Genomic DNA, 27,913 nt, shown 5'->3' on the forward strand with positions numbered 1-27,913 from the left:
CATTGCACCAGCTCACTTGCTTGCTCTGAATGTCAGCCAGTGTTTTCATTGTTATTTCTTCCTATTTTATAAAATGACTCCTTTCAGAAGATGACACTCTGGCCATGTTCAGAAGCACGTCGTCCTTACATCAAATTCTTTACAAGCTATTTTTCAGACAAAAACGGAACTTGACACATGATCAGAGTCACTTTGTTGTTAACAAAAATTTGGCCCTCAGGAATGGGGAAACAGCTCAACATTTCTAGTAGTTTTGTATTCAAAAGTTGACAGCCCTGACTCTCCTCTGTCACTAAGTGCCGAAGGGCTACCTCATATCCCCTATGGCCAGCAGTGTCCAGATCATGGGGTTCACAGAGGGCAGCCCCTTCTTAACTTTCATGCTGGACCCCCAGCTACTTCCCTTAGAAGATGATAGGCAGGCTGTACTTTGACTACAATTGGGGGAGTGAGCATGTAGCATTTACTAAGGCAACCCTTAACTTTCCCTCCATTATTCAAGCACTGAAAGGCAATCTTCCTGCACCAGAAACATTAAACCCTTTTGTAGGCTGTGACGCGGTTTCACACGCAAGTATTTCACTGTATGTGCACAGAGAAATACATGCATGTGAGACTGTCTCACATGTAAATTGACATATGAAGCTCCCCTTAGCTAGGGCATTAATCCATCGATTTAGGACAGTATTGTCTACTCTGACTGGCAGCGGCCTTCCCAGATCTCAGGCAGGGAGGCCCTTCTTTGCTCGGCTCTCTGAGATTCTCTTAGCTGGAGCTGCCATTTCTTACACGGAAGTGACTTGCATGTAGGAAATCCATCACTTACAAAGCGACTTTCCTTGGTATCCCGTTCTCACATTCGCTGGCGTCCTCACCTTTTGTTCCCCCCTTGCGTTCTCTCTCAGTATCTCACTCCCACGTTTGCTGCTGGTGCCACGTCCCCATCTTTCTTTCCCTTTGCTGCCGTGTTGTTCTGCTGTGTTTGTTCTCCTGGGCTCTTCGTTTGTTCCTTCCTCCTGGGTTGCTTCGGCTCTTGGCTGTCTGGCTACGCCTCTATTTCTAAACGGGAAACCACCACTTCCTGCTGCAGCTACTGCTTAAGTTGCTGCCTGTGCGCTCTTCTTGGATCACGAGCCACCAGATTCTTTCCCACATCAGTCTTCGTCCTATCTCGCACCCTCTGCGCACACACCCACACTTTCAGTCAGAGACGGAGACAGGTGCCCAGTGCTTTCTCTTCCCTTTATCTGCTCAACCTCTGCTTTCGGAAATCACTTCCCCCTCCAAAGGCTGCAAGGGCTGCTGGGAAACTGTTTACCTTGGGCCTAGCTCCTCCTCAAGAATCTATCCACAAGCCACATTCAATGTTATGTATTTGTTTTTGGTATCCCCGCCCCCCTGCCTGAAATTCAAATGTAAAACTTAGGTTGGTTAGAAACTAGACTTGGTTTAGAACAGCTTCTTTTTCGCTTTCCATTCTGGGGTGTCCTTCGGGCAGGGCAAGCAGGGCAACCACCCTGGGCCCCGCTTTTTTTAACCCCCATTAAAATTAACGGTAAGGGGGGGCCCACATTGGCTGATTTGCCCCAGGCCCTGCTCCCTGGCGGGGCTCTCTAAAGATAGCCCAGAAGAAGCCAGCAAACTGCAGCTCAAAAATCAGACAATCTGTTCTGTATGCAGAGAATTCCTGTTCAACTCCTGGCATCTCTTGGTGGGGCTGGAAGAGACCCTTGTTTAAAGTCCTGGAAACCCTCTGCCAGTCAGTGTAGACAATACTGAGCTAGATGGATCAATTGTTTGACCTAAGGCTCTTTCACACGATGGCTGGAAGGGTAGGAGACGCTCCCGACCTGAGCAGGATGAGCCACACCGACCTTATCCAGATTCTGACCCAGTATTTTACCAAGGTAGGAGGAGAAATCCACTGTGGTGTTTATGGTTAATCCATTCCTCGATCCAGGCCAGCTTTTGAATGCTGCTTTAGTTAGGTGTTTTTCACACAGCGGGCTTTACCTTGAGTTTATTGAGTTTGAGACTTTACTGCAAGTTTGAAGATGCCCCAAAAAACCAATGGAAAAAGTGGGGTTTTTTTTTACCCCGAATATAAATTGGGCTACATCCTAACGCGCAATGAAAAACCCAAATTGTGTGTGAAGTGCTCCCTGATAGTTCGCAGGGACTTCGGGGTAAATCTTGCTGATAGGTTAACACACACCCTCCATTCCGGAGGAGATGCGAGCTAAAAGCCCTGTGTGAAAACCATCCAGGGACTTTTACACACAGCAGGCTTTATGTTTCTTGGGAGGCTTTACTGCAATCTCAAAGTTGTCCCAAAAACCCGATGCAAACATTGGATGTTTTATTCCTGGATATAAATCAGGCTACACTCTAACACACAATGAAAAACCCAAATTGTGTGTGAACTGCTCCCCGATGACTTGCAGGGACTTTGGGGTAAATTTGCCTGATATGTGAATTCACCCCCTCCATTCCAGAGAAGATGTGAGTTAATGGGCTTTAAAAGCCCCGTGTGAAAGACTTTCTGGCTGAAGACTATTGAAAGCACTTTGAGATATGTTAATGGCTTGATATTGTGAAAAATATTGATGGGGGCGGTTGGGGAATCCCCAGAAGAGCTTCAGTCAGTGTTGACAGACCTAGGTTAAGCAGAAACAGCTCAATCTGGCGTTAGGGCAGTGAGCAGGAGGGAAGTGAGCATGAGGTTGGCTCCAGGATTTCAAGGGGCACCTGGCAAACTGACCTCCATGTGCCCCCTGCAACATGAGTGGGTCTGAGAGAGCCCAAAAAAGGGGAGAAGGGACTTCCCCTGGGCCTGGGAGGCCAAGCCTGGGATGCAAGTCTATTAACTAGAAGAAGAAGAAGAAGAAGAGGAAGAAGATATGCAAACTCGTTCCCCTATATTTGTATGGGGTTTCCAGATCTGAACAGATCTTGTGAGATTTGCTGGGGCCAAACCAGAGACAATAGTAGGAAAAAACAAATAACATTGAGAACAGTGAGCTGCCAGCCCAGGCCCTCCTAGGGAGCCAAAATATGATGAATAAGACAAATAAGGGCCCTCAGTGACCCTGATTATTAATATGGCGTTTGTTCCTCCCTCCTGCTGCCACACCCTGTGGGCTCCTCCTGCCAGCAGGAACTAAGGGACTCTGGAGTTTGAGAAAAGTCTGCCCTCTTATCTGTCATATGCTCTCTCACAAAAGTAGCATATTTGGCCCCTAATCCCAGGAACCAGTGTTGCTGTGGGAAACTGCTATTTCTTTAGCATATTTAAATCCCATCCTTCCTCCAAGGAGCTCAGGATAGTGTACATTATTCTCTTCTCCCCTCATTTTATCCTCACAATAACCCTATGAGTCTGGGAAGAGCAGAAGGTTTCACGTTCCCTCTCTGGCTTCTCCAAGATAGGACAAGATTTTTTTTATAGGACAAGATTTTTTATTGAACCAACAAACTACCAAAGCATACAGTACGTTGCCAAAGCACAATTATATACAAAGTGGTTGTTTGTACATGATATAGCTACAAAGATTTACACACAAGGATTTGGAAACCCACAAGGTTATGAAGTATATGCAGGTAGTACTGTAACTCAGGGTGGGGGATTTCAAGGCACATCAGGTAATCGGGGGGGTTACGTCTGACGTCCATTTCCACAATTTGTCCCATTGCTGTTTAGAAGAGATACTCTTGTCTTTTTGCACGCGTCTTCCCACCCTATTCCTATGCAGGAGCATTGCATAAATGACATACAGGTTTACTAACCTGATTACGAGGAGGGGAACATTCCAATTCCCTAGTATGAGGGCACCCGTTCTGTCCCGTTTCCTTGAAGGTTTCTTTCTGGGACCTCGAGAAGAGGTTCTATTGCTCAAAGCCAATGTTAGTTCTTCCCAAGGGCTGAGAGAGATTCCTGCCTGCAAACTTGGAGAAGCCGCTGCCAGTGTGTGAAGACAATGCTGAGCTGGATAGACCAATAGCCTGACTATGTTCCTATGTTCCTAACCTGAGGCTCCCCAATCAAGTTTGGGATGCCAACTACTACATCATACTAGATTACAGAATTAATAAGTTAGGCCCCTGGTCTCCAGAGTATATGAAGAACTGACACTAAATCCTGGCGACAGGAAGTTGTCACTCATGTATAGTTAATATACATGCATGCTATATTGCTCTGTCTAGCTATAATTACAAACCAGGCAGACATAAATGTACTGAGCTTAGAAGCTAAAGGACACCAATCAATTCTCCAGTGCTTCACCACAGACAAGGCTTTATGGTGGGTGGGTAGGACAGAAAGAGAAGGGGGGCTGTGTTACAAGTTTGTATTGGGTCCAAATGGGGTTGCCAGCTCTGACTGAAGCTATTCCTGGATGCCTCACCCTGCCACCCTGCCCCAAATATTTTTCATAATATCCAAACCATTAAAATTTCCAGGGTTGTGTTCAGTTGTTTCCTGGAGATGGAGGCAGATTCCTAGCATCTCCACGGCTGGAGGAATGGCAACCCATTCCTCCAGGAATAGGGTTACCATATTCAAGCTCTCCAAATCCAGGAACCCTAATTTGCATGTTATGCGAATTTTATGCAAATTTGCTCACAGACTTGGGTATTGTGCGAATTATGCAAATTAACTGATGCACTGTCCAACTGACTTGTATTTGCTCTGAATATCTACCAACAATAGTTAGGGAAAATCTTTTTACCTGATCATTTGCCTGAGCATTAAACACCCAGGCTTTATATCCCAGCATTTTCTAATAAACAAGTTCAGTTTTTAACCTTGTCTAATTAGCTGAGTGTAGAGCTGCCATGGATTCCTGACTAATTGCAGACGGCCACCCCACTCCATTTTCCAAAGTACATTAGAAGGTCCTAACCAGGTAACAAAGCTGCCTGGAGCAGTGGCTCAGTGCTCCCGCCAGCAGTCCACGTGGTGGTGGCGTGGCCTCTGCGCATGGGTGGAAGCTATTTGTGTGGTCAGCATGGTGTTGCTGACCACACCATGCTGACCACACAGGTGAGTGTTGGAACTGCGCTGCTGCCGTGTGGGCTGCTGGGGGGAACACCACACTGCTGCTCCAGGCAGCTTCGGTACCCGGTAAGGACCTTCTAATTTACTTTGGAAGATGCCTCTTGCTGCCCCCTCCAGCACCGCCTTCACCCCTCTTGCCTTCACCCTTCTCGCCACCGAACCGGTTCGCAAACTATGCCGCCCTCACACACCCCTTCTCCTCCTTCTCTCACCACCAAACCGGTTCGCTTTGGACTGGGTTTGGTTTGATCTTGGAGCAGGCCCCCTTCCTAAAGGGTGGTCCAGCTCACAATCAAACAGCTCCAAGCTGACCTGGTTTGAGGAGGACTGGTTCAAGAGCAAACCAGTTCTGCACATCCCTACTATTTATTGGTGAAAGTGAAGATACCTGAAAAGATTGATGAAGATACCAAATAAAAGCTCCTGATGAGGAGCAGTGCTGAGTTCATTTTCATCACCACTAAATTCTACAATTGACCCTACAAAACTGGTGCTAGGGATTAAGGCTTTCATGCTTGAGCCTTGTCACGGTCACCATTTACATCTTGACATAAGTACATAAAATTAAACACCAAAATGACTCCTTTTGATTTAGAATACCAGTATATGCTGGAAAAGGACAGGGGGCAGGGAGAATTAATGGTGGCTTAAAGCAAAAATAAATCTATAGATAATAAATGAAGATGACGCTAAGTTTGAGATAGGAATAGCAGCAATAGAACAAAAAATACACTAATCTTTTCAGTTAATGCTGCAATACTATATATACTTATGTGGGAGAAAATCTGAAACCAATGGTACTTACTTCTAAGGCATGCATAGAATGGATTGCACTATAAGCCTTAAACATTACATACACAGGTAGGCAGTGATTTACATCAAAATCAAGTTATCTTCTCAGCTGCCCTATAGACATCCCCTGGATCATTCCCAGATAGGGCTTTTACCTTGCTGCTCCACCAGAATGGAGGGTATATGTTTGCACATTAGCCGGATTCGTGCCGAAATCCGTGTGAGATATCAGGGAGCACTTCACACACGATTTTGGTTTTTCATTGTGTTAGAGCCTAGCCTGGTTTGTTTGTTTGTTTGAAATATTGATATAAAATATTTATACCCCGCCCCTCCAGTGCACTACTGCTCAGGGCAGCTCACAACAATAAGATAGATACAAGATACAATCAAAGTAATAAAATTCACTAAATTAAACAAAAAAGTTGTCAGATTAAAAACCACAATCATTATTAGGTTCAAATTAAAGGCTATTTAAAAGCTAAAAACTTAAAATTATAAAAAGCTATGTCTGGAGGGGGGCAAAATCCACTTTTTGCGCCGGGTTTTTTGGGGAAAATTCAATAAAGCCTCACAATAAACTTCCGGTAAAGCTTGCTGTCTGGGAAAAGCTCCTGCTGACAAAAAACAAAGGCAATATCCCTGAGGGGCGTGACCTATTGTGAACCTCTCTCAGCCAGCTTCACCTGCCTTTCTCTAAGTCCAGCAGTTGAACAGAATAGTGACCCGACGTTTTGCTCCTTAACTCTGCTTCTATGCGGACTAGAGAATTGCTTTTAAAAAAAGAAAGCAAGCAAGCTGGGGATTCGGGTAAGCTAATGGGTTAACCAGGTACTAGGGAACATGCTGAAAATCCAGTAAATACCTGGAAATCCGGGGCAGACAGCAACCTTATCCAGGGGGCAATTACAGAACACATACTCTCCAACATTTTGCAGATGAAAACAGCAATACACTTGTTAACATCCAATTATCATACCAAGGGTTATTATCCATATCGCCCACCCACTATTCCGCATTGTTGGAGACTGGATTCCACCTGCTAGATGCTGTGACTGCCTAGTGCCTCTGTCTTGCTTCATCAGTTGACATGCAGGTGCTCTGAAGGCACAATGCATCCACCCACCTACTTGGAGATTTCATTTCTAGAGACTCTGCAGACGGAGCTGAATCTGGAGGAATTTAAACTGCAGCAATTAAAATCAAGGCGGGGGGGCGGGGCGGGGAGTTGAAACAAGACATCCCCAAGAAGAGGCAAAAATAGGGACAGTGATTTACCAGGGACAGATTTCAGAAAATAGGGCCTATATGATCACATACAGCAGCGTGTGGAACTGCACTCCGAGTCTTAGCTCCTTAGCCTGGCACTCTAGTGTGGATGTGAAGGATACACAGTTTAATTCTGGTTTTTACTCACATAAAAATCTGGCAACTGGCCCAGAGGTAAAAAACCAGCCAGGCCAGTTTCTTTCTGGCTGGTTGGCAACTATTCTTCTCTTTGGGGAGGGCTGTGATGTAGCCAGCTCACACACACCAGGGTCTTGGAACCTGATTTCAGCGTAGTGTGACCGTTTCAAAATCCGCTGCATACCAGTAAAGCCCGTGGAAAATGTACTGCAGGCAGAACCATACGAACCTTGGTACAAACCAGAAGATACAAACAACAACAAGATGACAGAAGTTTTAAAAACCATGAGTAGTGCGGAAAAAGTTTAAAAGAATATATTGACCAACATTCTGCGCAGTGGTAAACTGGAATTAGTGACCTGCTGGGGCTGCCCCATAGCATTGCACAATGGAAGCTGTGCTGTGTAACTGCATGGACACTGTTTTAAATAATAAAAGTAGCATAAAAAACAAAATAGCAGGATAGAAATACCAGACAGGACTAGACTATATTAAATCCAGAAACCCAACTAAAACCAGTGTGGTAGTAGTGTAGTGGTTAGAGTGCTGGACTAGGACCGGGGAGCCCCGAGCAAATCCCCATTCAGCCATGAGACTTGCTGTGTGACTCTGGGCCAGTCACTTCTCTCTCAGCCTAACCTACTTCACAGGGTTGTTGTGAGGAGAAACTTAAGTATGTAGTACACCGCTCTGGACTCCTTGGAGAAAGAGCAGGATATAAAATGAAAAATAATAATCATAATAATAACCAGAGAGGGTTGCCATCAGCCCCCCAGGATCGGCCCTGGCATCTCCAGGAATCAGCATTGGTCTGCCGATGACGACTGAAAGCAATCATGGAGATGCTGATGGGTTGATACTATGAAAAAATACCGGAGAGAAAAGTCTCCAGGAATAGCTTCAGTCAGACTCGACAACCCTCCTGGGGGGAAAGGTGGCAACTCTGTTCTGTGTTCAAAAAGAAGGTGGCCTTGCCAGCCAGCCGGGCCTGAGGAATGCTTTCAGAGTGGGAAGCTGGCCTTGAGGCCTAAAACAGAGGGTGGGGTGTGTGGAGAGACGCTTGCCTCAGCTGCCCAGCGGCCCACCCAGGCACCCTGCTTCTGAAGGGACTGTGGGAGACAATGTGTGTGGCTGTAGCCAGTTGGTTTGTTTTAAAAGCCGACATCTGTGGGCGATATTTTCCGTCACAGCCTGGAACCAGTTCCTGCCTTTGTCCTATTGTGAGAGCCCAGACGGGGCCCTCTTTCCAAGCCCACGCGGCACACGGCCTCCTTTCCTGCCAGCGACACCCTACGGTTTCAACACACAACTCCCCCCCACACACACACACCCCCAATGTCCTGGCCCAGTGGGGTGGGGGCTCTCCCAGGACGCCCCTCAATTCCAGCCTGGTGACCTCCCTGAGCGTGACAATGAGCGAGCCTGTTCTGTGGGGGGTGAGGAATCCACGGAGGGTGGAGGGGACAATGCGGCCCTGTCTGGGGCACTCGCCTCGTTGGCGGGTTTGGGGTCAGGGGGGCTGTGACTCATGCCAGGGGACGAAATGTCAGGGGGCATCGGGCAGAGGTGGGTGGGGGCTCGGCTGTGCCCTGCTGTTCCAGGGGTACGTGGAGGCCGGCCAAGAGAGGTGGGGACTTGGCCGTCTCAGTTCTCACAGCGTCAGCCTGGCTGGGAGAGAGACGGCCAGATTCGGCAGCCGTCAGGTCGGGACTTTGAGGACAGCCAGCATCACAGTCAGCAAGTCGGCCCCAAAGCTGAGCGAGGATAAGAAACAGGTAGAGCGAATGTCTGTGTCTGTGTCGGGAAGGGAGTGGTTTTGTGGCAGGTACAAAGATGATGTGTATGGAGCACTTTCAACACTCAAAAAGCACAATATAAATGCTTCTCTGTTGCTAGGATTACGTTAGGGTCACGGGTGCCACTTTTCTTTTGTTTTTTAAACTAAACCTGTTCCTTTGTCTTTAACAGCAATTTGACACGCATACTGTGACAAGTGAACCTTTTCCTTTTTAACCACTTCCTAGGGAGAAGTGGCTTTAAAAAAAAAACACCCTGAAGGTTACCTTCTGCATTTTGGTGAGTCAAAATGCTGTTACAGGCACAGACACAGGGCGAATAAAAACAACCCTACATGTATGTAATGATGTGAGGGGGAGCTGCTTGAGAGAAAGGGCTTCTCCCTCCATGATCTTTTTATGCAGAATTAAAAAAAATCTAAGGAAGAACTCTGTCACCATGGCTGCCACCTTTTTTTCTAGCATGGCTCCTGTCCTTTTAACAGCTACCTGATATTGTGCAAGTTTAAGTAAATTTTGTGTTCTGTTAATCTCATGAGTAATCTGGGACTAGGACCGGGGAGACCCGAGTTCAAATCTCCATTCAGCTATGATACTAGCTGGGTGACTCTGGGCCAGTCACTTCTCTCTCAGCCTAACCTACTTCACAGGGTTGTTGTGAGGAGAAATTTCATTATGTAGTACACCACTCTGGGCTCCTTTGAGGAAGAGCAAGATAGAAAAATGTAAAAAAAAAAAAATGTGGGTGGGGGTTTAGGAGGCCCCTTAGTGTTTTTTGCCTAAGTATCATGAGGAACCACCTAATGGCTTAGCGGGGAAATGATTTGACTAGCAAGCCAGAGGTTGCTGGTTCAAATCCCCGTTGGTATGTTTCCCAGACTATGGGAAACACCTATATCAGGCAGCAGCGATATAGGAAGATGCTGAAAGGCATCATCTCATACTGAGCGGGAGAAAGCAATGGTAAACACCTCCTGTGGTCTACCAAAGAAAACCACAGGGCTCTGTGGTTGCCAGGAGGCGACACCAACTCGACGGCACACTTTATCATGAGGATATGCACGTGATTAGGGATGTGTGCTCTGGATTCCTCCAGCTTTTGTCACCATACTTCATCATTCCTCTTCTCTTCCACAGGTTGTGGGATTTTGAAACCACCACCCCCCATTATGGGGAGGTCGGGAGTTGCTCCCACAGCCTTCCTCTGTGGGGGGCTCCTAATTGTCTTCCTCCTAAGGGCGACATCTGGACAGACCAAGGAGTCGGAGAGGTAAGGCGAGGGTTAGAGAGGAGGCTTGGTCAATGAGAGAGCAGAAGCCGACTATGTAGTCAGCCTCTAAGTCAAGGCTGCAAACTGTGGCCCTCCTGCAGGTGTTGCACTACAGTTCCCATAATCTCTGACTATTGCCCAGTGTGGCTGGGACCAGGGGTGGAGTCTCCATTGTGTGGATGGGTCCAAAGAACCCAGCCAGCACTCCCTGGGGAGCTGCCCCAGGCACCCCCTGCGACTGACATCAGACACAGGGGGCGTGGCCATATGCCGAAACGGGGCTGCACGGCCCCATTTGCAAGATGCTTCAGGCAATGCTGGGTTCCCAGCTTGGCTGGGAATGTGTCACTTTGCCTTTCGAGGCAGGGGGAAGTGCTCCCAGCCAAGCTGGAAACCCAGTGCTGGCTGAAGCGCTTTGCCAATGGGGCCATGCAGCTCCGTTTCCACATATGGCCACACCCCCTGCGTCTGATGTCAGACGCAGGGGATGTGGCTATGGTGCCTAGGGGTTGCTGCCGGCGGGTTGCACCCACGCTGCCGCGCTTCCTACACACCTGGCTGGGACTTACGGGAGCTGTAGTCCAAAAACAGCTGGAGGTCCCTGCTCTAAGTTCAGGAATTAGTGACTAGATGTCGATAAATAGGTGTGAAAAAGGTGATGAGGGACACATTATTCTGAAAACCTGTGACTGTGCATTGAAATAGACCAGAAACTGAATTAAGACCAGCAAAAGGAAGTACTTTTTTGCACATCACATAATCTATCTGTGGAACTCATCACCCCAGGACAGTTACAAGCAGGAGAGCTGGTCTTGTGGTAGCAAACATGAATTGTCCCCTTTGCTAAGCATGGTTTGCTCTGGTTGCATTTGAATGGGGGACTTGATGTGAGAGCACTGTAAGATATTCCCCTTAGGGGATAAGGCCGCTCTGGGAAGAGCATCTAGGTCCCAAGTTCCCTCCCTGGTACCTCCAGGCTCCTGCCTGCAACCTTGGAGAAGCCATTGCCAGTCTGTGTGTAGACAATACTGAGCTAGATGGATCAATGGTCTGATTTGATATATGACAGCTTCCTATGTTCTTATGATTAGATTAATTGGAGGAGAGTTGCCACATTTCCCCCCGACAGGACTCCTGTACGTTTTACAGCTGCCTTATAGGCCAAAATTCCACAGATGCAGCTTTTCTTACAATAGAGAAACAGATAGAAAAACCTTTGCTGCTGCTAAACACACAGGAGCCCTGCCAGGAAAAAGGAGTCAACTTCAAGTCTATTGGCATCTTCCAGCCATGACAGCTCATTTTCTTCAGCATGTTCTGCTGCTTGGTTGTGACAGACAAGGGACATGTGTTGCCAACATCCCCTGTTTATTATTTTATGGGGTATCTGCTGGGTTATTGTTAGCAGAGGGACTGTGAGCCAGAAAAGGAGATTGCCAATATTTGAACAAACCCCTGGAGCTTTCCTTGTAACCACGATTTGATCGGCAGCACTCAGCCCATTTCTCTCCATGAAGAGAAAAGTTTCATCTGCTGTCCTCTGCAGACCTAATCTCTTTTTAAGGCACAAGAGCAGGCCAGATTGTTTGTTTGTTTCTCTCTCTGGCCAATTGGCAGGAAAAGGCTGCATAAATCTGGTCACATCTCAGGTACTACAAAGAGATATTTCAGTATCACCTCGCCTCTAACACATTTTCCAGCGGAGGCCTTTCACACATTGAGTAGTCAGACATCAGCTGATCAGTCCTGGAATGATTTAGAGGCATGTCTGAATCAGCTTTGATGCTGCTAGTTGTTTAACTTCATGGTATCCTGCTGACTAGTTTCTATGAAAGGTAAACTATGGGATTTGTTGCCACCAGATGTGGTGATAGCCACCCATTTAGATGGTTTTTAAAAGGAACTAGCTGGGCTGGGCACAGAGCATCTGCACCTCTGTTGTTGTTGTTATTTATTCGACTTCTATACCGCCCTTCCAAAAATGGCTCAGGGCAGTTTACACAGAGAAATAATAAATAAATAAGATGGATCCCTTTCCCCAAAGGGCTCACAATCTAAAAGGCAACATCAGATAGACACCGGCAACAGTCACTAGCTGCCGCCTCTCCCCCCACCCGCTCACCACTGCTTGCCCGCCTGCTGTTGTTTTTTCTTCCCTTCCCCCGCCTGCCGGCTTCTTCCTTTGCCTGCCCCTGAACACCACGTGTTAGAGAACACTGATGGAAGGGGACAGTTGCCTTCTTTTCCCCATCTGCAGGCTTCCCCGATGCACCTGGCTGGCCACTTCATGAAGCAAGATGCCAGACTAGATGGGCTTTTGGCCTGATCCAGCAGGGCTTTTCTTATGTTCTCCTGAGCTGTTAGTGCACAATTTGCTTTCATTCTGATATCATTGATGATTCTGCACATTGTTTTTCACACGCACAGTCTAGAGCCCTATTCACACATTATGTTCAGTGCATGTACAATCTAACCCTATTCTCACATTTTATTCAATGCGTGAACAATCTGCGTACAGTGGCTGCCATTCAAAGCAAGGAGGCACCAGTGCAGCAAGAGAAGCAGACTAACACCACTTTCAGACTAACTGCACAGCGGTGGGGGGATTTTGATGATCTCTCGTTCCCCAGGAAGCCCTCTGTGCCACCTGAAAATATGTCCCCAAGGGCCGCACAACCCTCAGGGACATATTTTCATGTGGCACAAAGGGCTTGAGAAAGCTAAGTGGTCAAATATTAACCCTTCCCTGGTGCACCGTTGTAATTAGTCCGGAAGTGTTGTTAGTCTGCTCATCTCACCAGTGCAGTTAGTCTGGAATTGTTGCTAGTCCGCTCATCTCACTGCAGCAATGCTGCTTTGCTCTGAATGGCAGCCACTGTATGCATATACAGATCTGTACACACATACAGTTATTCATATATTATGCTGAGCGCACATGCAGTAATGTGCTTCCTCCTTGTACCCTGCATTTAAGGGGGTCTGCATACAGGCTCACACAAAAATCATGTACATGTGTACAGACACTTAGGGACATAGGGAGCTGCCATATACTGAGTCAGACCATTGGTCTATTTAGCTCAGTATTGTCTACCCAGACTGGCAGTGGCTTCTCCAAGGTTGCAGGCAGGAATCTCTCTCAGCCCTATCTTGGAGAAGTCAGGGAGGGAACTTCTGCTCTTCCCAGAGCGGCTCCATCCCCTGAGGGGAATATCTTACAGTGCTCAGACATCAAGTCTCCCATTCAGATGCAACCAGGGCAGACCCTGCTTAGCTAAGGGGACAAGTAATGCTTGCTACCGCAAGACCAGCTCTCCTCTCCTCTCACTTAAATACATATACACCATCCTATTTAAATAGGACTTAGGAAATGAAATTGATTGCCCTGCACCTCCTCTCCTTTTCTTTCTTTGACCCCTAGCCGGGTGTGCGCCCGACGCATGTTGCGAATCCCCTTTGTCTACAATGAGACCTATGCCAAGCCCCAGCATCAGCCCTACCTGACGCTGTGCCCTGGACCCCGGGTATGCAGTACCTACAGGTATGTTAAGAAGGCCTCAGAGGGATGGGGAGCGGGAAATGAACAGAGACGGGGCTGCCGGGCTGCCACTCAGTGGTAGAGCATCTCAGTGGTGGAGTGGTAGATTGCATGCAGGAAGTCCGAGGTCCAATCCCTGGTATCTCCAAGTGTCCCAAGGGCTGGGGAAGATCTCTGCCCTTGGGGAAGGGGAAGTGAGATCCAGTCCCCAATTAAAATATCATCTCCCCCATATCAGATAATATTGTATCATATCGGATACGTGCTGGCTGACTCTGGTGCCTTTTGGAAAGGCAGGATAGAAATGCCATGCTACTGAAGAAGAGAACTTCGTGGACAAGGGGCAGCCTATGGCAGGTTATGAGATCTTGGGGACAAACAAAATGGGATGGCTGTTACCCATCATTCTCTATGGCTTAGGATCTGAGATGGGGAGTAGGGAATCTGGACATCTTGGGTGGGGAGAATGAAAGCCAACCAAGTTCACCTGGGTTTCCCCCCTCGGATAACTTAGAAAGGACCTTTCGTTACCATTGGCAAAACTGGTGGGGGTGGAAGGAAGGACTTGGGCCTCCACCAGTAACTTGGAAGACTTGGGTTTTTTTTCTGTTCTCTAAGCTCTTCTTCCATGGCACTTATGATATAATTTGATGGTGTTATTGAACTTTTTGCAGCCATATAATATAGGATACTGTATGGCGTATCAGATTGTATTGTTCTCTGTGAAGATTGTTGTGTGTCTGATGCAATTTGTAATGGGTATACTACAAACCTTTAATGCTGTAACTTTGATCTTGAATATATAATTTATCTTCTTTAAATAATGTGAACAATGTAGAATGTTGTCGTCCCCCCTCCGAGTAATAATCCTATAATCCTAGGACTACTTATCGGGTGGCCACACGGCATGTACGGAAAGAGATCTTACAGGCCAACGTCATCTGCTGCCAAGGTTGGAAGAAACGGCACGCAGGGGACACAAAGTGCGAGGAGGGTGAGTTTTTGATTTTCACTGGTTACTCTGTTCCATACAAGTCAGTGGGAGCAAAACCAGTCCCTATCTGCATAGCCCCACCTTGGTTTCCATTTCTTGCTGTGATATCTGAGCAGGGGTTCTTATCTTATTTGTTTGCTTGCTTGCATTTATATCCTGCTTCTCCCCCTGGAATTCAGGGCGGTGTACTTGGTTATTTTTATCCTCACAACAACCCTGTGAGGTAGGTTAGGCTGAGATTAAAGTGACTGGCCCAGAGTCACCCAGTGGATTTCAGAGCGGAATGGGGATTTGAACTTGGGTCTCTTCCGTCCTAGTCCAAAATTCTAACCACTACATCACACTGACTCTCTTTCATACGTGCAGATCCCTCAGAGCCTCAAGTATTACCCATGGACGCCCACCACATTTATATATTTTCATAAGGCTCCAGTAAAAATGAGAGAGAGAGAATAAATACTCAGGGTCATTCTTTTCAAGAACATTATATTGGCTTACCAGGAAGCAAATTAAATTCCGTGCAGCAAAGAATTTGCATAAAAACACTCTGGGCCCTTTTCTTATGTGTTGCTGGGAAAGCCTGGGAACAGAAGAGCCTGTTATGCTCTGGTGTCAACAGTGTCAACAGTGAAGGTATAATTGAAATTCAAGACAAATAAAAGATATACCACATTTGATTACACATGTTTTGGAGGAGCTACCTTTAATTATATATTTAGCTTTCCATAGACCATCTGAGCCTATCCTATGGATCCCTTGGGGGTTCATAGACTCCAAGTTAAGAACCCCTGAGTTTGAGTGTGACAAAAGCCCAGAAACTGGCAATTTTTATTTTATTTATTTACATTTTATATCCCACTCTTCCTCCAAGGAGCCCAGGGCGGTGTACTACATACTTAAGTTTCTCCTCAAAACAACCCTGTGATGTAGGTTAGGCTGAGAGAGAAGTGACTGGCCCAGAGTCACCCAGCAAGTCTCATGGCTGAATGAGTATTTGAACTCGGGTCTCCCTGGTCCTAGTCCAGCACTCTAGCCACTACACCATGCTGGCTCTCCAATGGATGTTTGATTTCTGTGAATGAGTAGTCAGCGTTTTGCCAAAAAGAATGTTGATGCTTCTTAGCGCACAGTCCTATGCTTGTTTCCTTAGCCCCTGCTAACTGGGCAAAGAGACACCTTTTTAATGTGGTGATTCTCTTTATTTAGCAGGGGGAGAGTAACTGGCCCTCTCCACCCCCAGCACAGTACCTCTAGTGACTGTTGCTTGTGTCTATCTTATGTTTCTTTTTTAGATTGTGAGCCCTTTGGGGACAGGGATCCACCTTATTTATTTATTGTTTATCTATGTAAGCCTCTTTGGAAACTTTTGTTGAAAAGCAGTATATAAATATTTGTTGTTGTGTTGTACTTGGAATAAGAACCACTATATTCAATCTTATATCTGTTTCCAAAACAGCCAGAAATGATTTAATTACTAGATTCCTCATGGCACATAGTTGGAAAATTCTCTTCTGACTGTTTTTCCAAATGACTCTTAAATTTTTAAAATACGGCTAATGCACAGTACATTTGATTTGTCGAAAAACCTGAGTAGCCCATTAGCAGCCGCAGAGGGAGGCCAGCAGTGGCCCGGACTCAGCCCGCCATCTCAGCCCCCCCAGTCCTGCCTCCGTGTCAGCATCTGACATCAGATCCAAGGAGCTTTTAGCCACGCCCCTGCATCTGATGTCAGATGAGGGAGCGTGTCTGGGGCACGAGGTGTGGCCCCTGAGGGGCGGCGGCCCAGGTTCTTGGAAACCATTTGCTCAGTGGTGGCTCCGCCCCTGCACATTAGCAATATTTCACAAGCGGCACACTTCAGAGCCTCATTAGCACTGCTTGTCAAAATGCTGCCCAAGATAAGTGCAGGCTCCCCCTCACTTCTGCTTTCTCCTTTCCTTCCCCAGCTGTTTGCCACAAGCCATGCCAAAATGGAGGCATCTGTGCTCAGCCAAACCAGTGCCAGTGCCAACCAGGCTGGGGTGGACGCTATTGTCATGTTGGTGAGTTGAAGCTAGGAGCTTTGGTTCCTAGCCCAACATTTCCCACCGTTTTCTTCCCAAGGTACACTTACATTCTATATAAGTTGGGGAACACCGTCTCCCCCAATATACATAACTTTTTTTTTCCTGCCAGCAAAGCTGCCACACTATTTTTACTTATTTATTTTTGATTCCTTTGTCTTCTGTATTCTTATGTAATTTTTAAACTTTTATTAGTAAGTATCCCTCACATCTCTCCTGGAGCTAAATAGCCCCATAATGCACCAGGAAGGACACATCACTCCTGGTTGGTTGGTGTGTTGAGGCTGACTTGCTCTGAATCCAGTCATAGTGGGGTGCTTAAAGCAATTTTTAGATTGTGAGCCCTTTGGGGACAGGGATCCATCTGATTGATTTATTATTTCTCTGTGTAAACCGCCCTGAGCCATTTTTGGAAGGGCGGTATAGAAATCAAATAAATAAAATAAAAAATAAATAAATAAAGCTCCACCAGTGGGGAGCTTAAACTTGCTCCCTTATGCACCAGGAAGAACAAGTCCTTCCTGGGCTGTTAAAGGACAAGTCAGCTTCAAAGGAGGGAGTTTAAACACCCCTCCCCTTCTGGAGCTGACTCAGAGCAAATCAACACACTGGCCAGCATCCTGTGGGCAGCACACTGGTTGGGAAACACTGCTCTAGTCCACTAGATCTTGCTTCTTAGCCAATAGCCAGGTTCCATACATATTCACATTGTCCATTTGCAGGATCTGAAAAATAGTGCCAAAGCCCGAGAATCAACTTTCATTCTCTTTTGTTTTCATCAAGTCTCTAGTCCTTAAGACTGCAGAGGTCAGCTTGAAAACTGGCAGGCAGCAATATCTGTGCAAACATTCCTTATGTTCCAGGGGTAGAGTTTCTGGGTTGTGCAAAATTGCACACCCATTAGGGCAGGGCTGCTCAGCTTCAGCCCTCCTGCAAATGTTGGTCTACAACTCCCATAATCCCTGGCGATTGGCCACTGTGGCTGGGGGTTATGGGAGCTGTAGTCTAAAAACAGCTGGGGGTGGGCTAAGTTGAGCAGGCTTGCATTAGGGCGTCCAGTTGCTTTGCCATGATCCTGGTTGGCAGCTAGTTTTTGTCAGGGGACTACTTTGACAAGAGAATGGAGGTTGGTAGAACAAGACCCCATCTCCTGCTTCATCCAAACAAGGTCAGTGATAGAAGGTGCCGGGGTGGGCAGACAGTTCCAGGCATGTAGCCTAACCTTGAAGGCATGTGCCCTTTGTGTACCAGCAATGCCAATGCCCCCAGGCCTGCTCAACTTTGGCCCTCCTGCAGATGTTGGCCTACAACTCCCATAATCCCTGGCTATTGGCTACTGTGGCTGGGAATTATGGGAGTTGTAGTCCAAAAATAGCTGGGGGGGCTAAGTTGAGCAGGCCCGCAAGCACTTTGGGGGCACCTCTCATTCTCTTCTTGTCTCCCAATTTGCAGTGTATTCACAGCCAATTCCCATGCACTCTGCCCGTGCCTCTCTTTTTGTTTAGATGTGGATGAGTGCCGCGCACCCGTCGCCCTCTGTGCGCAACGCTGTATTAACACTGCAGGGAGTTTCCATTGCCAGTGTGACCCTGGCTTTGCCCTGGAGCCAGACGGCAAGAGCTGCCGGCCACTTCCCACGGCCCAGACTGCCCCTTTGCTTGGCAGCAAAGGTAGGTACCACCGAGACCAAGTTCTTTGGGGTGGGAGGAGTCTGTCGTGTATTTTGTTCTCTGTTAGAAAACAGTGCTTTGGAAAGCAGTGACAATTTTACATGTAGACTTGAGGCATTTACAAGTAAATTCTACGGATACTTTTTGAAACACCCAACCTCCATCTGCTTCGAACCTTGGCACAGCTGCTCTGATGTCATCGAATGTTCATGGGCATCAGTAGTGGCTCAAAATCTCTGTGTGCCTGACACACACACCTCCCCTTCTTCCCCCCTCCCTTTTAAATGTGAGGGCAGGAAAGCATTTTGCTGCCTCATTGCTGCCCCAATAATCTGCGGTCTGAGGTGACCACTTCACCTTCACCTGATGAGCATTTTAACTATCACAGGCTTTCATACCATCAAAAATATACTGTGGCATGAGCTTTCATAATCAAGAGTTCCTTGTGTCAATCCTTTGTCCCTTGTGTTTTTTGGTAATATAAACAACAGGTGTGTGGGGAGGAATCTGGATCAAGACCATGCCATGAGAAGAGGTGTTTGGGGGTTTGTTTGTTTTTTTAACCCTTTCACCCCTCAAGACTCTCTGTTATTTTTGATGCAAGGGATTGGGACCATGTCATGGGAAGAGGGAGGCTTTAACTCTTTCACCCCACCTCAAACTGGATCCCGCTGCCTACCTACCCCAGCTACTATTTCCGCTAGGAGAGAAGCTCCCCTTCTCTCTCGGAACACTAGAACTTGTAGTCACTCTGAACTTGAGAAATAATGGCTGACATGGTGAGGAAAACAACACACAGTAGCCCCACTGAGATTAAAAAGGACAAATTAGGCTTTTAATTTCAATGGGACTACTTTGAGTTATTTTCCTCCTGTCAGCCACTACTTCTTTACAAAGAAGAATTGGTTTATGGAATGATATTCTTATGTCCAATTTCATCAGCCTTCCCCAGAACCACATGGCTCCATTCAGCTGCTTGCGGCACCTGGAGTCCTTTACCTACTTGACAGGAATTTTGGAAGAGATGCCACTTGTATTCATGCTCCTTTTTATGAAGTTTTATGCCATTTGCTTATATACCAATTTATGCAATGCTGGAATCCAGATCACAAGCTTTCGTTTGTGGCACGGTTCTTGCTTTGAGCAGCGTGGGTGGAGATGGAGGCATATTCGTTGCACAACTTCCTTCTCTCTTCCCTATAAGCGGACGTCTCCTTTGTGGGCTACAGAGTTGCGTGTCTTCAACAAGGGTTCGACACAATCCAGGGTGCACGTATTTCACAATTTAACTATAAAAGCTTTACATTTGGCTGTTGAATGCAGAAGCCGGCATCCCCGAGGATCTCTAGCCCTTAAGCCTGCAAAGAGAGTCTTGAGAAGTGTGTGGACAAACGCTTGGCAACATTTCAGAGGGGATACTCAGCAACTTTTGAGTGGCTGGGGCGTAGATCTTTCGTGCCCTCTGTAGTTCCTCGTTCAACTCTGTGACCAGCAGAGTAATTGCACAAGATCTGACAGATATACTTACTCATATTGTTTACAACAGGGTTCCTCAAACATGGATGTTGTCGGACTACAGCTCCCATTGACTCCAGCCGCAATAGCCTTCAGATGAAGGGAGTTGTTCTCCAACACCTTCTGGGGACCCAAGTTTGAGAACCCCAGCTTATATGAAAAAGCTGAAGGCAGCATACAGAGTTCTCCTCCCCACAAGCCTGTGTGGTAGGCTAGACTGTGACAGGTCCAGGGTCATTCAGTGAACTTAATGGCTGAGCAGGGATTTGCACCTGGGACTTCCCAGTCCTAGTCTAATGCTCTAACCACTAAGTCATACCACACATACACAAACCTGTTTCATCCATAAAGTGAATAGGATCCAGAATTTCGATTTGACTGAGCAGAGGACACCATGTACAAGCATGGACCCAGGGTTCCCAGCTCTCATGGGGCAGAGCTTAGGAGCTCAAGGGTGGTACCTGGTGCAGCCAGACAGACAGCATGACAGTTTACCTTCAGTACAGGATTGTCACCCCCTTTCCTACACGTTCTCAAACTAAATGACTTAATTATGTCTTTATTCTCTTGATCTCTCAACCACCTACAGAAAGAGAGGAGGGCCCTGAGACCAACATACCAGAAAAGAGGAATGGCTTACATTTTAGAACAGAGGAGATATGAAAAATAGATTGCTTCACTGGCTTCTTACTCAGCTTTAATTCCTCATCCTAGAGAGCCAAACTAGAAATTTCATGGGAGATTTGCGATTGGATCTCATGTCCTTTTATCTCCTTGAATGCAGCTGGGCAACGGCTGGACTCAAGAAGGGTCACAGTGCTGGAGAGAAGAGTTCAATCCTCCTCCCCCACCCACCACCCTGCTGTTATCCTGATTTAAATAACCATCCCAACCCTGTTATTAGCCACAGAGGGTGAAAAAGACAAATACAATATAGATTCCTGACTTTTACCCCTCCAAGACCAAGGGTGAAATTACACATGACTTAAAACCCATCTTTAGAAGATGGGCATAACCTCAAAGGGGACCAAAAGTAGTATTTTATCTTTAAAAACTAGAGACCCCAGTCTGGATATGTGTCATGCAGTCAGGGGTGCTCAAACAATTGCCCCTGCACCATCTTGGCATCAAATATTCTTTCCAAAGCAGCAATTTACAGATCAGCCCCCAAGACCTGGCTAGCAACCCTGCACACATATACAGGCTCTTCCCAGATGTTGATATATTCCAACTAAACTTCAATGCAAATTACTGGGGGTGGGGGACATGGGGAGGTGGTCATATTATATAGGAATGAGCCTGTTCAGTGCTTCCTTTTTCAAGTGCCGAACAGGCTTGAACACCAGCATTCAAGCCGGCTTGACGGGGAGGGAGGGCACCTTTAAGATGCAGGTAAGGAGCTCCTTACCTGCATCTTAAAAGTACCCGTCCCCACCCTGCAAGGGAGTGCACAAACAGCTCGTGCACATCCATAATATTGTATTCTTAGCACCATCTGCTGGCAATTTACAGAACCACAGTAAAAAGTAGACTTTTTTCGTACTTTAATTTTAACTTGAAAAAAGGCAACTCTTTCACTATTGTTTGATAGATTGGCAGCAGATGGGTGCTAAATATATAAAATGACCTCCTCCTTCTCCTCCTTTGTGTGGCTTCCCCATAATTTATCCACAGTATATTTGTGCTGATGCTGGAATATATCTCCTGGAAGAGCCCATACAGAGTTTCCACATAGCCATTGCTCTAACTCAACTCACGCCCTTTTCTCCACTCCATCCCACCTCCCAGTGCAAACTCTGGAGACAGAGAAGAGGATTTCCAATGAGATCCAAGAGCTTCAAGAAAAGCTGGAGCGGCTGGAAGAGGTGAGGTCCCGTCACAGAATTTTTGCATGGCTGTCTCTAGAAGTGGTCACTGAAGAAGAAACTGCAGCCTAGAATCCTGGGCTTCTGTGACGATTACTACAGGGAATCAGGGCATTGGCAGGGGTTCTCGAGTTGGATCCCCAGATTTTGTTGGACTACAACTCCCATCATGCTGTTTGCATAAGAGATCATTAACATAACCCTCTCCACCAGTTTTCTCACTATAAACAGTAGGGGAGAAAGGAGTTCCTGAGTGTCCAGCAGCTTACTCCACTTTCAGATGGTTGCTCACCCAGTGATGGTGAGATCATTCAGGGTCCGGCTGCACCTGCAAACTTATTGTGCATAGCAAGCTACTCCATTATAGTGGGAGAGAAAAGGCAGCTGAAGGAAGTATGAAAAGAAAAGCCACACACATGCATTCTGAAAGGTTAGCAAAGTCAGAGGCCAGGAGTAGTCCTATTCGATTTTGCAAGGGCTAGATGGTGTCGGATGATATGAACTCCCATCCTTCCTAACCACAATGGCCTTCGGCTGAGCAAAAAGACACCTTTTAAAGTGGCCACTCTCTTCATATTAAGCCAGGCCTGCTCAACTTTGGCCCCCCAGCCGCTTTTAGACTACAACTCCCATAGTCCTACAGTGGCCAAGAGCCAGGGATTATGAGAGTTGTAGGCCAACAACAGCAGGAGGGCCGAGGCCGAGCAGCCCTGTATGAAGCAGTGGGAGAGCAACTGGCCCTATTCAGGGCAGCACCCCTCCAGTGGCTGTTGCTGGTATCTACCTTTTGTGTTTCTTTTGATACTGTGAGCCCTTTGGGGACAGGGAGCCATTTTATCTCCCCCCTCCCCCTATTTCCTGCTTTGAGAACGTTGTTGAAAAGCGGTATACAAATAATAGTGGTAGTAACAGTGGCAGTCATGGGGATGGTTGGAAACCTAGTCCAACAACATCTGGGGACACAAATGGGAGAAACCCTGAACTAAAATAAATATGGGGCAGGGGGGGAGTGGTAAGGATCCAGTGCGCATGTGCTCTCTCTCTCTCTCTCTCTCTCTCTGGAAACCAAACTCAGCACTAATCTTTCAAAGTCTCGCCATTCAGGGAAAACACAACAGAATTAAGCCAGGAATCCCCTTTCAAAACCTTTATCGTGACTTCTTGGTTCCCATAAGAAGGGTCTGTTCTGAGAGGGGGAGAAGAGCAGTGGGAAAATATGAGGAGTGGGTGGGCGAGAGGTCTGCATGACATTCCTGGGCCCTTCTCTCCCTCCTCTGCAGCAACTGGAGCGCGTCCTTTCCATCTTGCCACCCCCACTGGAACCCACTCAATTGAAAGAGCTGTGGGGTCGCCTTCGCTACCTTGATCAAGTGGAATCGCTCAGCGATCAGCTCCTTTTTCTTGAAGAAAAACTGGGAGACTGTGAGTACAAACATACATTAATACCCCCACAAGAGAGCCAGTGTAGTGGTGTAGTGATTAGAGTATTGGACTAGGACTGGGAGACCTGAGTTCAAATCCCCATTTAGTCATTAAGCTCACTGGGGGACTCTGGGCCAGTTATGTGTCTCTCCGCCTAACCTACCTCACAGGGTTGTTGTAAGGATAAACATAAAACCATGTACACCGCTCAGAGTTCCTTGGAGGAAGAGTGGGATATACATGTAAAAATAAAGTGTGTGCTGAAAAACACGGGAGGCGGGCAGAGCTCTGTGGTAGCCCATCTGCTTTGCATGCAGAAGGTCCTAGATTCAGTCCCTGGCATCTCAAAGCAGGGCTGGGGAAGACGCCCTGAACCCCTAGAGAGTTGCTGCCAACCGGTGCTGACATTATTGAGCTGGATGGGACAATGGCCTGACTCGGTATAAGATGAAAGAGTAGAGGATACACGGACCAAGGGAACAAAATATATACATAGAATAGTATATACCGTGTATAAAGATCTATTCACACACACAACTTACATAAAAACGTACATAAATTGGACATATATAGATGAAACACACAATAACGGAAGAAATAAAAATGTCTGTTGTAAACCCCAAATGTGCCTCCCCACAATCAAGGAGGAGAAGGCTGATGGGATTCGGGGCTCTGAGCCCATTCATTGGGGGCCTGAGGCCCATGGGCCACCCACTGATGCCCCTGCAGCCAGCTCACGGGGTAGGGGGTGGGACAACAGATCACTGCAATAGAAATGCAGGTGCTCATCCAGAAGTATCCCACTCTCTGCATAAGCTGCTGCTGCTGCACACAACTCTCCCTCACTGATTTGGGGTGATATCGGCTGGCTCAGTGGCAGCACACCTGGTTTTCACATGGAAGATCTTGGGGCCAAAGTGTGCATTGTTTTAAGTGTGTCAACTTGGCCCCATTTAGGTTGGTTGGTTTGTAAAACCAATAGCAGCTGCAGAGGGGTAGGCCTCAGCCAGATCAAGACGGGGGAGAAGTGCTTGAACCCTTTACTCCTGCCACAGTCCCTCCTCCCACTAAAACACAACCAATAAGGATGTAGACCTTTAATCAAATCAAGTGCAACACTTTCCTCTGTCAAAAATGATGAAGCGCCTACAAGTGCACCGAATTCAATTGAGGGGCTTCCCTCCACCAGCCCCTGCTACCCACACTAGCATATTTTTCAATCTCTCTCTAATATTCTCCTTCTACACCTTCATTCCCAGGTGCCTGTCAGAATGGGAAAAATGGCTTTGGCTATGACATCGCCCGGTGAGACCTACTTCTTGGACTCACATGGGATTACTAGCAACCGAGCCGGCCTGATGACTCCTGACCCCATGCCGGTGATTGCTGCTTGGAGCTCTTCTTAATATCTTCTCCCTTATTTATGCTGATGGGCATGAATACTGGGTTAAAAGCAAAAGAGCAAGGTTATACTGTTTAAAGGATTAACCATGTGTTAAGATTTGCTGGAAGCAAGCTTTTGACTTAAGTGTTTTTCTTTAGGCATTCAAAGTCAAATTACTGGGCATGATCTAGCCGCAGTTGAGCAATTCTAATAATAATAATAATAATAATAATAATAATAATAATAATAATAATAATAATAAACTATTTATTGGCCACCCCACAACAAATTGTTCTCTGGGTGGCTCACAACACAACATTAAAACATCCAATAAAAAACACACATTAAGGCATAACAGACCAAATGGTCTTTTAATTCCTCTTAATTGTAATTTGAGAGATGCAAACATGTGCTTCGCTCTTTCAGTGAACTAAATGGGACTTAAATGGGCTGTGGTTGGATTATGCCCATTTTAAACGTGGTGCTATGGCCTGCCTAGGCTGTTCATATTTCTATGCCTTTTTTCCTGCACATATTTTCTATTCCTCCCCCCGCCACTCTCTATTTCTAAGTTACAATATAAAGTCTAAAGCATATTTCCATTCTTTTAAAAATGGAACCAGTTTAAAAACCAGATTAACTTCTGGCTTTTGGACTGCAATTCCCATGATCCCCAGCCACAATGGCCAAAGACTGTGAGATGCCGGGAGCTGTACGTAGTCCAAAAACAAGTTACCCAAGACTGTATATTTCTTTGCTAACGTCTTCCTTTAGTTGCTTAAATGGTCTTTGTCAGCTTGTTTCCTGTGGGTTGTGTGAACTCATCTTCCTGAAAAAGTCAGACAGTCAGGGGCATAGCATCCATTAAACAAGCAGGGGCAAATGTCACTGGGTCCAATGGGTCAGGGGGGCCCCAAGGAGACCACCCCGCTGCCCCCCTGCCCCCCCGCTTCTTCTCTTGGCCTCCGGCTCCAAGGAGTGGGGGGAGATCAAGTGGGACAGGTGGCAGGCGCAGCGACAGCAGGCCTCTCCACTCTGGCCGAACTGTGCGCTTGCGCAGTTCGGCTATGGACGTTGCATGTAACGCCCATTGTTGAACTGTGGAGGCGCACAGTTTGGCCAGAGAGGAGAGGCCTGCCGCTGCACTCGCTGTCTGTTCCGCTCGGATCACCCCCCACACCCCTGGAGCCGGAGGCCAAGGTAAGTGGCAGCGGCGGGGAAGGAGCAGCGGTGGCGGCAGCGGGGTGAGACAGGGGCGGCGGTGGAGAGGTGTTGGCTGCCCCACCCCTTACGTCTGATGTCAGAAGCAGGGTGTGTGGCTGGGGGTGCACAATGGAAGCCGACCCTGGTTTTGTCCCCTGGCCCCCAGGGGTCTTGCTACGCCCCTGCAGAAAGCCTATAATCCAACTAACCATCTTCAAATCCTTCCATTCCTTTGCTTTGAAAAACACTCCATTCTTAAGTTAATATATTGTGTGTGTTTCATTCACTGGTTTAGCTTTGAATCTATGCCTCAAGAAGAGGTCCTTGTAATTCTGTGTACTTCTTCCAACCACACAAATAGTTTGTGGAACTCATTGCAACTCGATTTTAAGATGCTTCTGTCCTATGTTAAAACTATCTAAGCAAAGCTTAGACACAATTCATAGAGGAGAAACCCATGTGGGGCTGTTACCCATGCTAGCTCAAAAATTCATGCCCCAATCCAGCTACAGTTAGTCATGATCATGACTAAATTCCGTTGAGACCAATGGAAGAGGTCAGTCACAATTCGCTTAGGTTCTGCTGTGAGGCTGCCTTATAATGAGTCAGACCACTGGTCCATTTTACCAACGTAATCGAACTATTGTCTACTCTGACTAGCAGCAGCTTTCTTAGTCCAAGCCTCTCTTCTGCGATAGGTACTGGAGGCTGAACCTGCATTCCCTAGAGCAAGAGTTGACCTTGGGGCCCGAGACGTTGTTGAGACTACTACCCCCATCATCCCCAGCTACAATGGCCATGTGCTCTACTATGGAGCTACAAGCTCTCCTATTGCTTTCTTGGGAACTTGGCCATGACAAGCTTTCGCTGGATTAGGGACAGAGCCTCAGCGTGGAGCCTGTGCCGTCTGTCTATCAAGGGACTTCAGTCCAGGGAGATCCTGGTTCAATGCTAACTTGGCAAAGAGGCACCTTTTAACGTGGTGATTCTCTTTACTCAGCAGGGGGAGAGTAACTGGCCCTATCCACCCCCAGCACAGTACCTCTAGGGACTGTTGCTGCTGTCTATCTTGTGTTTCTTTTTAGACTGTGAGCCCTTTATGGACAGGGGTCTATCTTATTTATTTATTTATTTATTATTTCTCTGTGTAAACCACCCTGAGCCATTTTTGGAAGGGCGGTATAGAAATCAAACGAATGAATGAATGAATGAAGCTCACTGGCTTGGTGGGGATCACTCACTCACTCTCAGCGGGCATAAACTCATACTACTAACTTTATATACACCACTTTTCAGCCCCCCCAAAACTCTCAAAGCAGTTTACACAGAGAAAGAATAAAATGAGAAATGACTCGCTGTCCCCAAAGGGCTCACAGTCTAAAAAGAAACACAAGAGACACCAGCACGGTTCCCTCTAACCGGGATTCCCAGATGTTGTTCACGACAACTCCCATAATCCCCAGCCAAACGCCATTGCAGCTGGGGCTGCTGGGAGTTGTAGTGAACAACATCTGGGAATCCCGGTTAGAGGGAACACTGGATACTAGCATCCGCCACTGGAGGGTTGCTGGCTGCGGCTAGGTAGAGCCAGTTGCTCTCCCCTGCCAAGTATAAACAGAGAATCCACCACTTTGAAAGAGGTCTCTTGGCCCAGTTAGCAAGGGTTACAGCATAAAAATGATATAAACTCTGACACAGCACCCTGAACTCCTTGAAGGAGGCGGCCAGGGATACAAACTGGATTAAATTTAAAGTGATTGGCTGCTGTGAACAAAGAATAATTGAAGGAGGGCATGGATAAACTGGAGGGGAGAGGGCATGCCCTCAACTCCTGCCTGTAGGCTTCTCAAAGGCATCTGGTGGGCCACGATGTGAAACAGGGTGCTGGACTAGATGGGCATCCTTGGGCCTGATCCAGCAGGGCTGTTCTTATGGGGAGGG

General features: G+C 47.0%; 2 protein-coding genes across 10 annotated transcripts in view; one reads left to right on the plus strand and one right to left on the minus strand.

The window, feature by feature from the left end:
- GPSM3 (G protein signaling modulator 3) overlaps positions 1–9,044 on the minus strand; it is a 29,077-nt gene extending 20,033 nt beyond the window's left edge. The window contains exons 1-2 of one of the 6 annotated variants that reach the window (XM_053291690.1): positions 8,586–8,823; positions 7,266–7,484 (exon numbers count right to left, since the gene is read on the minus strand). The gene's annotated coding sequence lies outside the window, so the exon portion shown is untranslated. Of the gene's footprint in view, positions 1–826; positions 1,854–7,265; positions 7,485–8,004; positions 8,275–8,319; positions 8,824–8,910 lie in introns of those variants that run through there. The other 5 variants (XM_053291694.1, XM_053291689.1, XM_053291692.1 and 2 more) reach the window with 5 other exon arrangements.
- Positions 1,784–26,236, plus strand: EGFL8 (EGF like domain multiple 8). 4 transcript variants are annotated; one of them, XM_053291667.1, is made up of 9 exons: positions 1,784–1,907; positions 10,189–10,321; positions 13,740–13,859; positions 14,738–14,850; positions 16,797–16,892; positions 18,419–18,583; positions 21,887–21,963; positions 23,244–23,385; positions 24,645–26,236. In XM_053291667.1, exons 2-9 carry the CDS (start codon positions 10,221–10,223, stop codon positions 24,692–24,694), a joined length of 864 nt encoding a protein of 287 aa, XP_053147642.1. In that variant the 5' UTR covers positions 1,784–1,907; positions 10,189–10,220; the 3' UTR covers positions 24,695–26,236. The 4 variants fall into 4 exon arrangements, with proteins under 4 accessions (XP_053147642.1, XP_053147646.1, XP_053147641.1 ...); XM_053291666.1 differs by lacking the exon at positions 1,784–1,907 and adding an exon at positions 7,098–9,030; XM_053291668.1 differs by lacking the exon at positions 1,784–1,907 and adding an exon at positions 9,020–9,080.
- The last annotated feature ends 1,677 nt before the right edge of the window (positions 26,237–27,913 follow it).

Source organism: Hemicordylus capensis, chromosome 2 (assembly GCF_027244095.1).
Source record: "Hemicordylus capensis ecotype Gifberg chromosome 2, rHemCap1.1.pri, whole genome shotgun sequence".
Taxonomy (NCBI): domain Eukaryota; kingdom Metazoa; phylum Chordata; class Lepidosauria; order Squamata; family Cordylidae; genus Hemicordylus; species Hemicordylus capensis.

Excerpts from the sequence above, each read along its gene's own strand:
- EGFL8 (XM_053291667.1), top strand. The coding sequence starts at position 10,221 with ATGGGGAGGTCGGGAGTTGCTCCCACAGCCTTCCTCTGTGGGGGGCTC. Across the intron at positions 21,964-23,243 it reads AGCTGGAGCGGCTGGAAGAG|CAACTGGAGCGCGTCCTTTC; the intron begins GTGAGGTCCCGT and ends CCTCCTCTGCAG. Across the intron at positions 23,386-24,644 it reads TGAAGAAAAACTGGGAGACT|GTGCCTGTCAGAATGGGAAA; the intron begins GTGAGTACAAAC and ends CTTCATTCCCAG.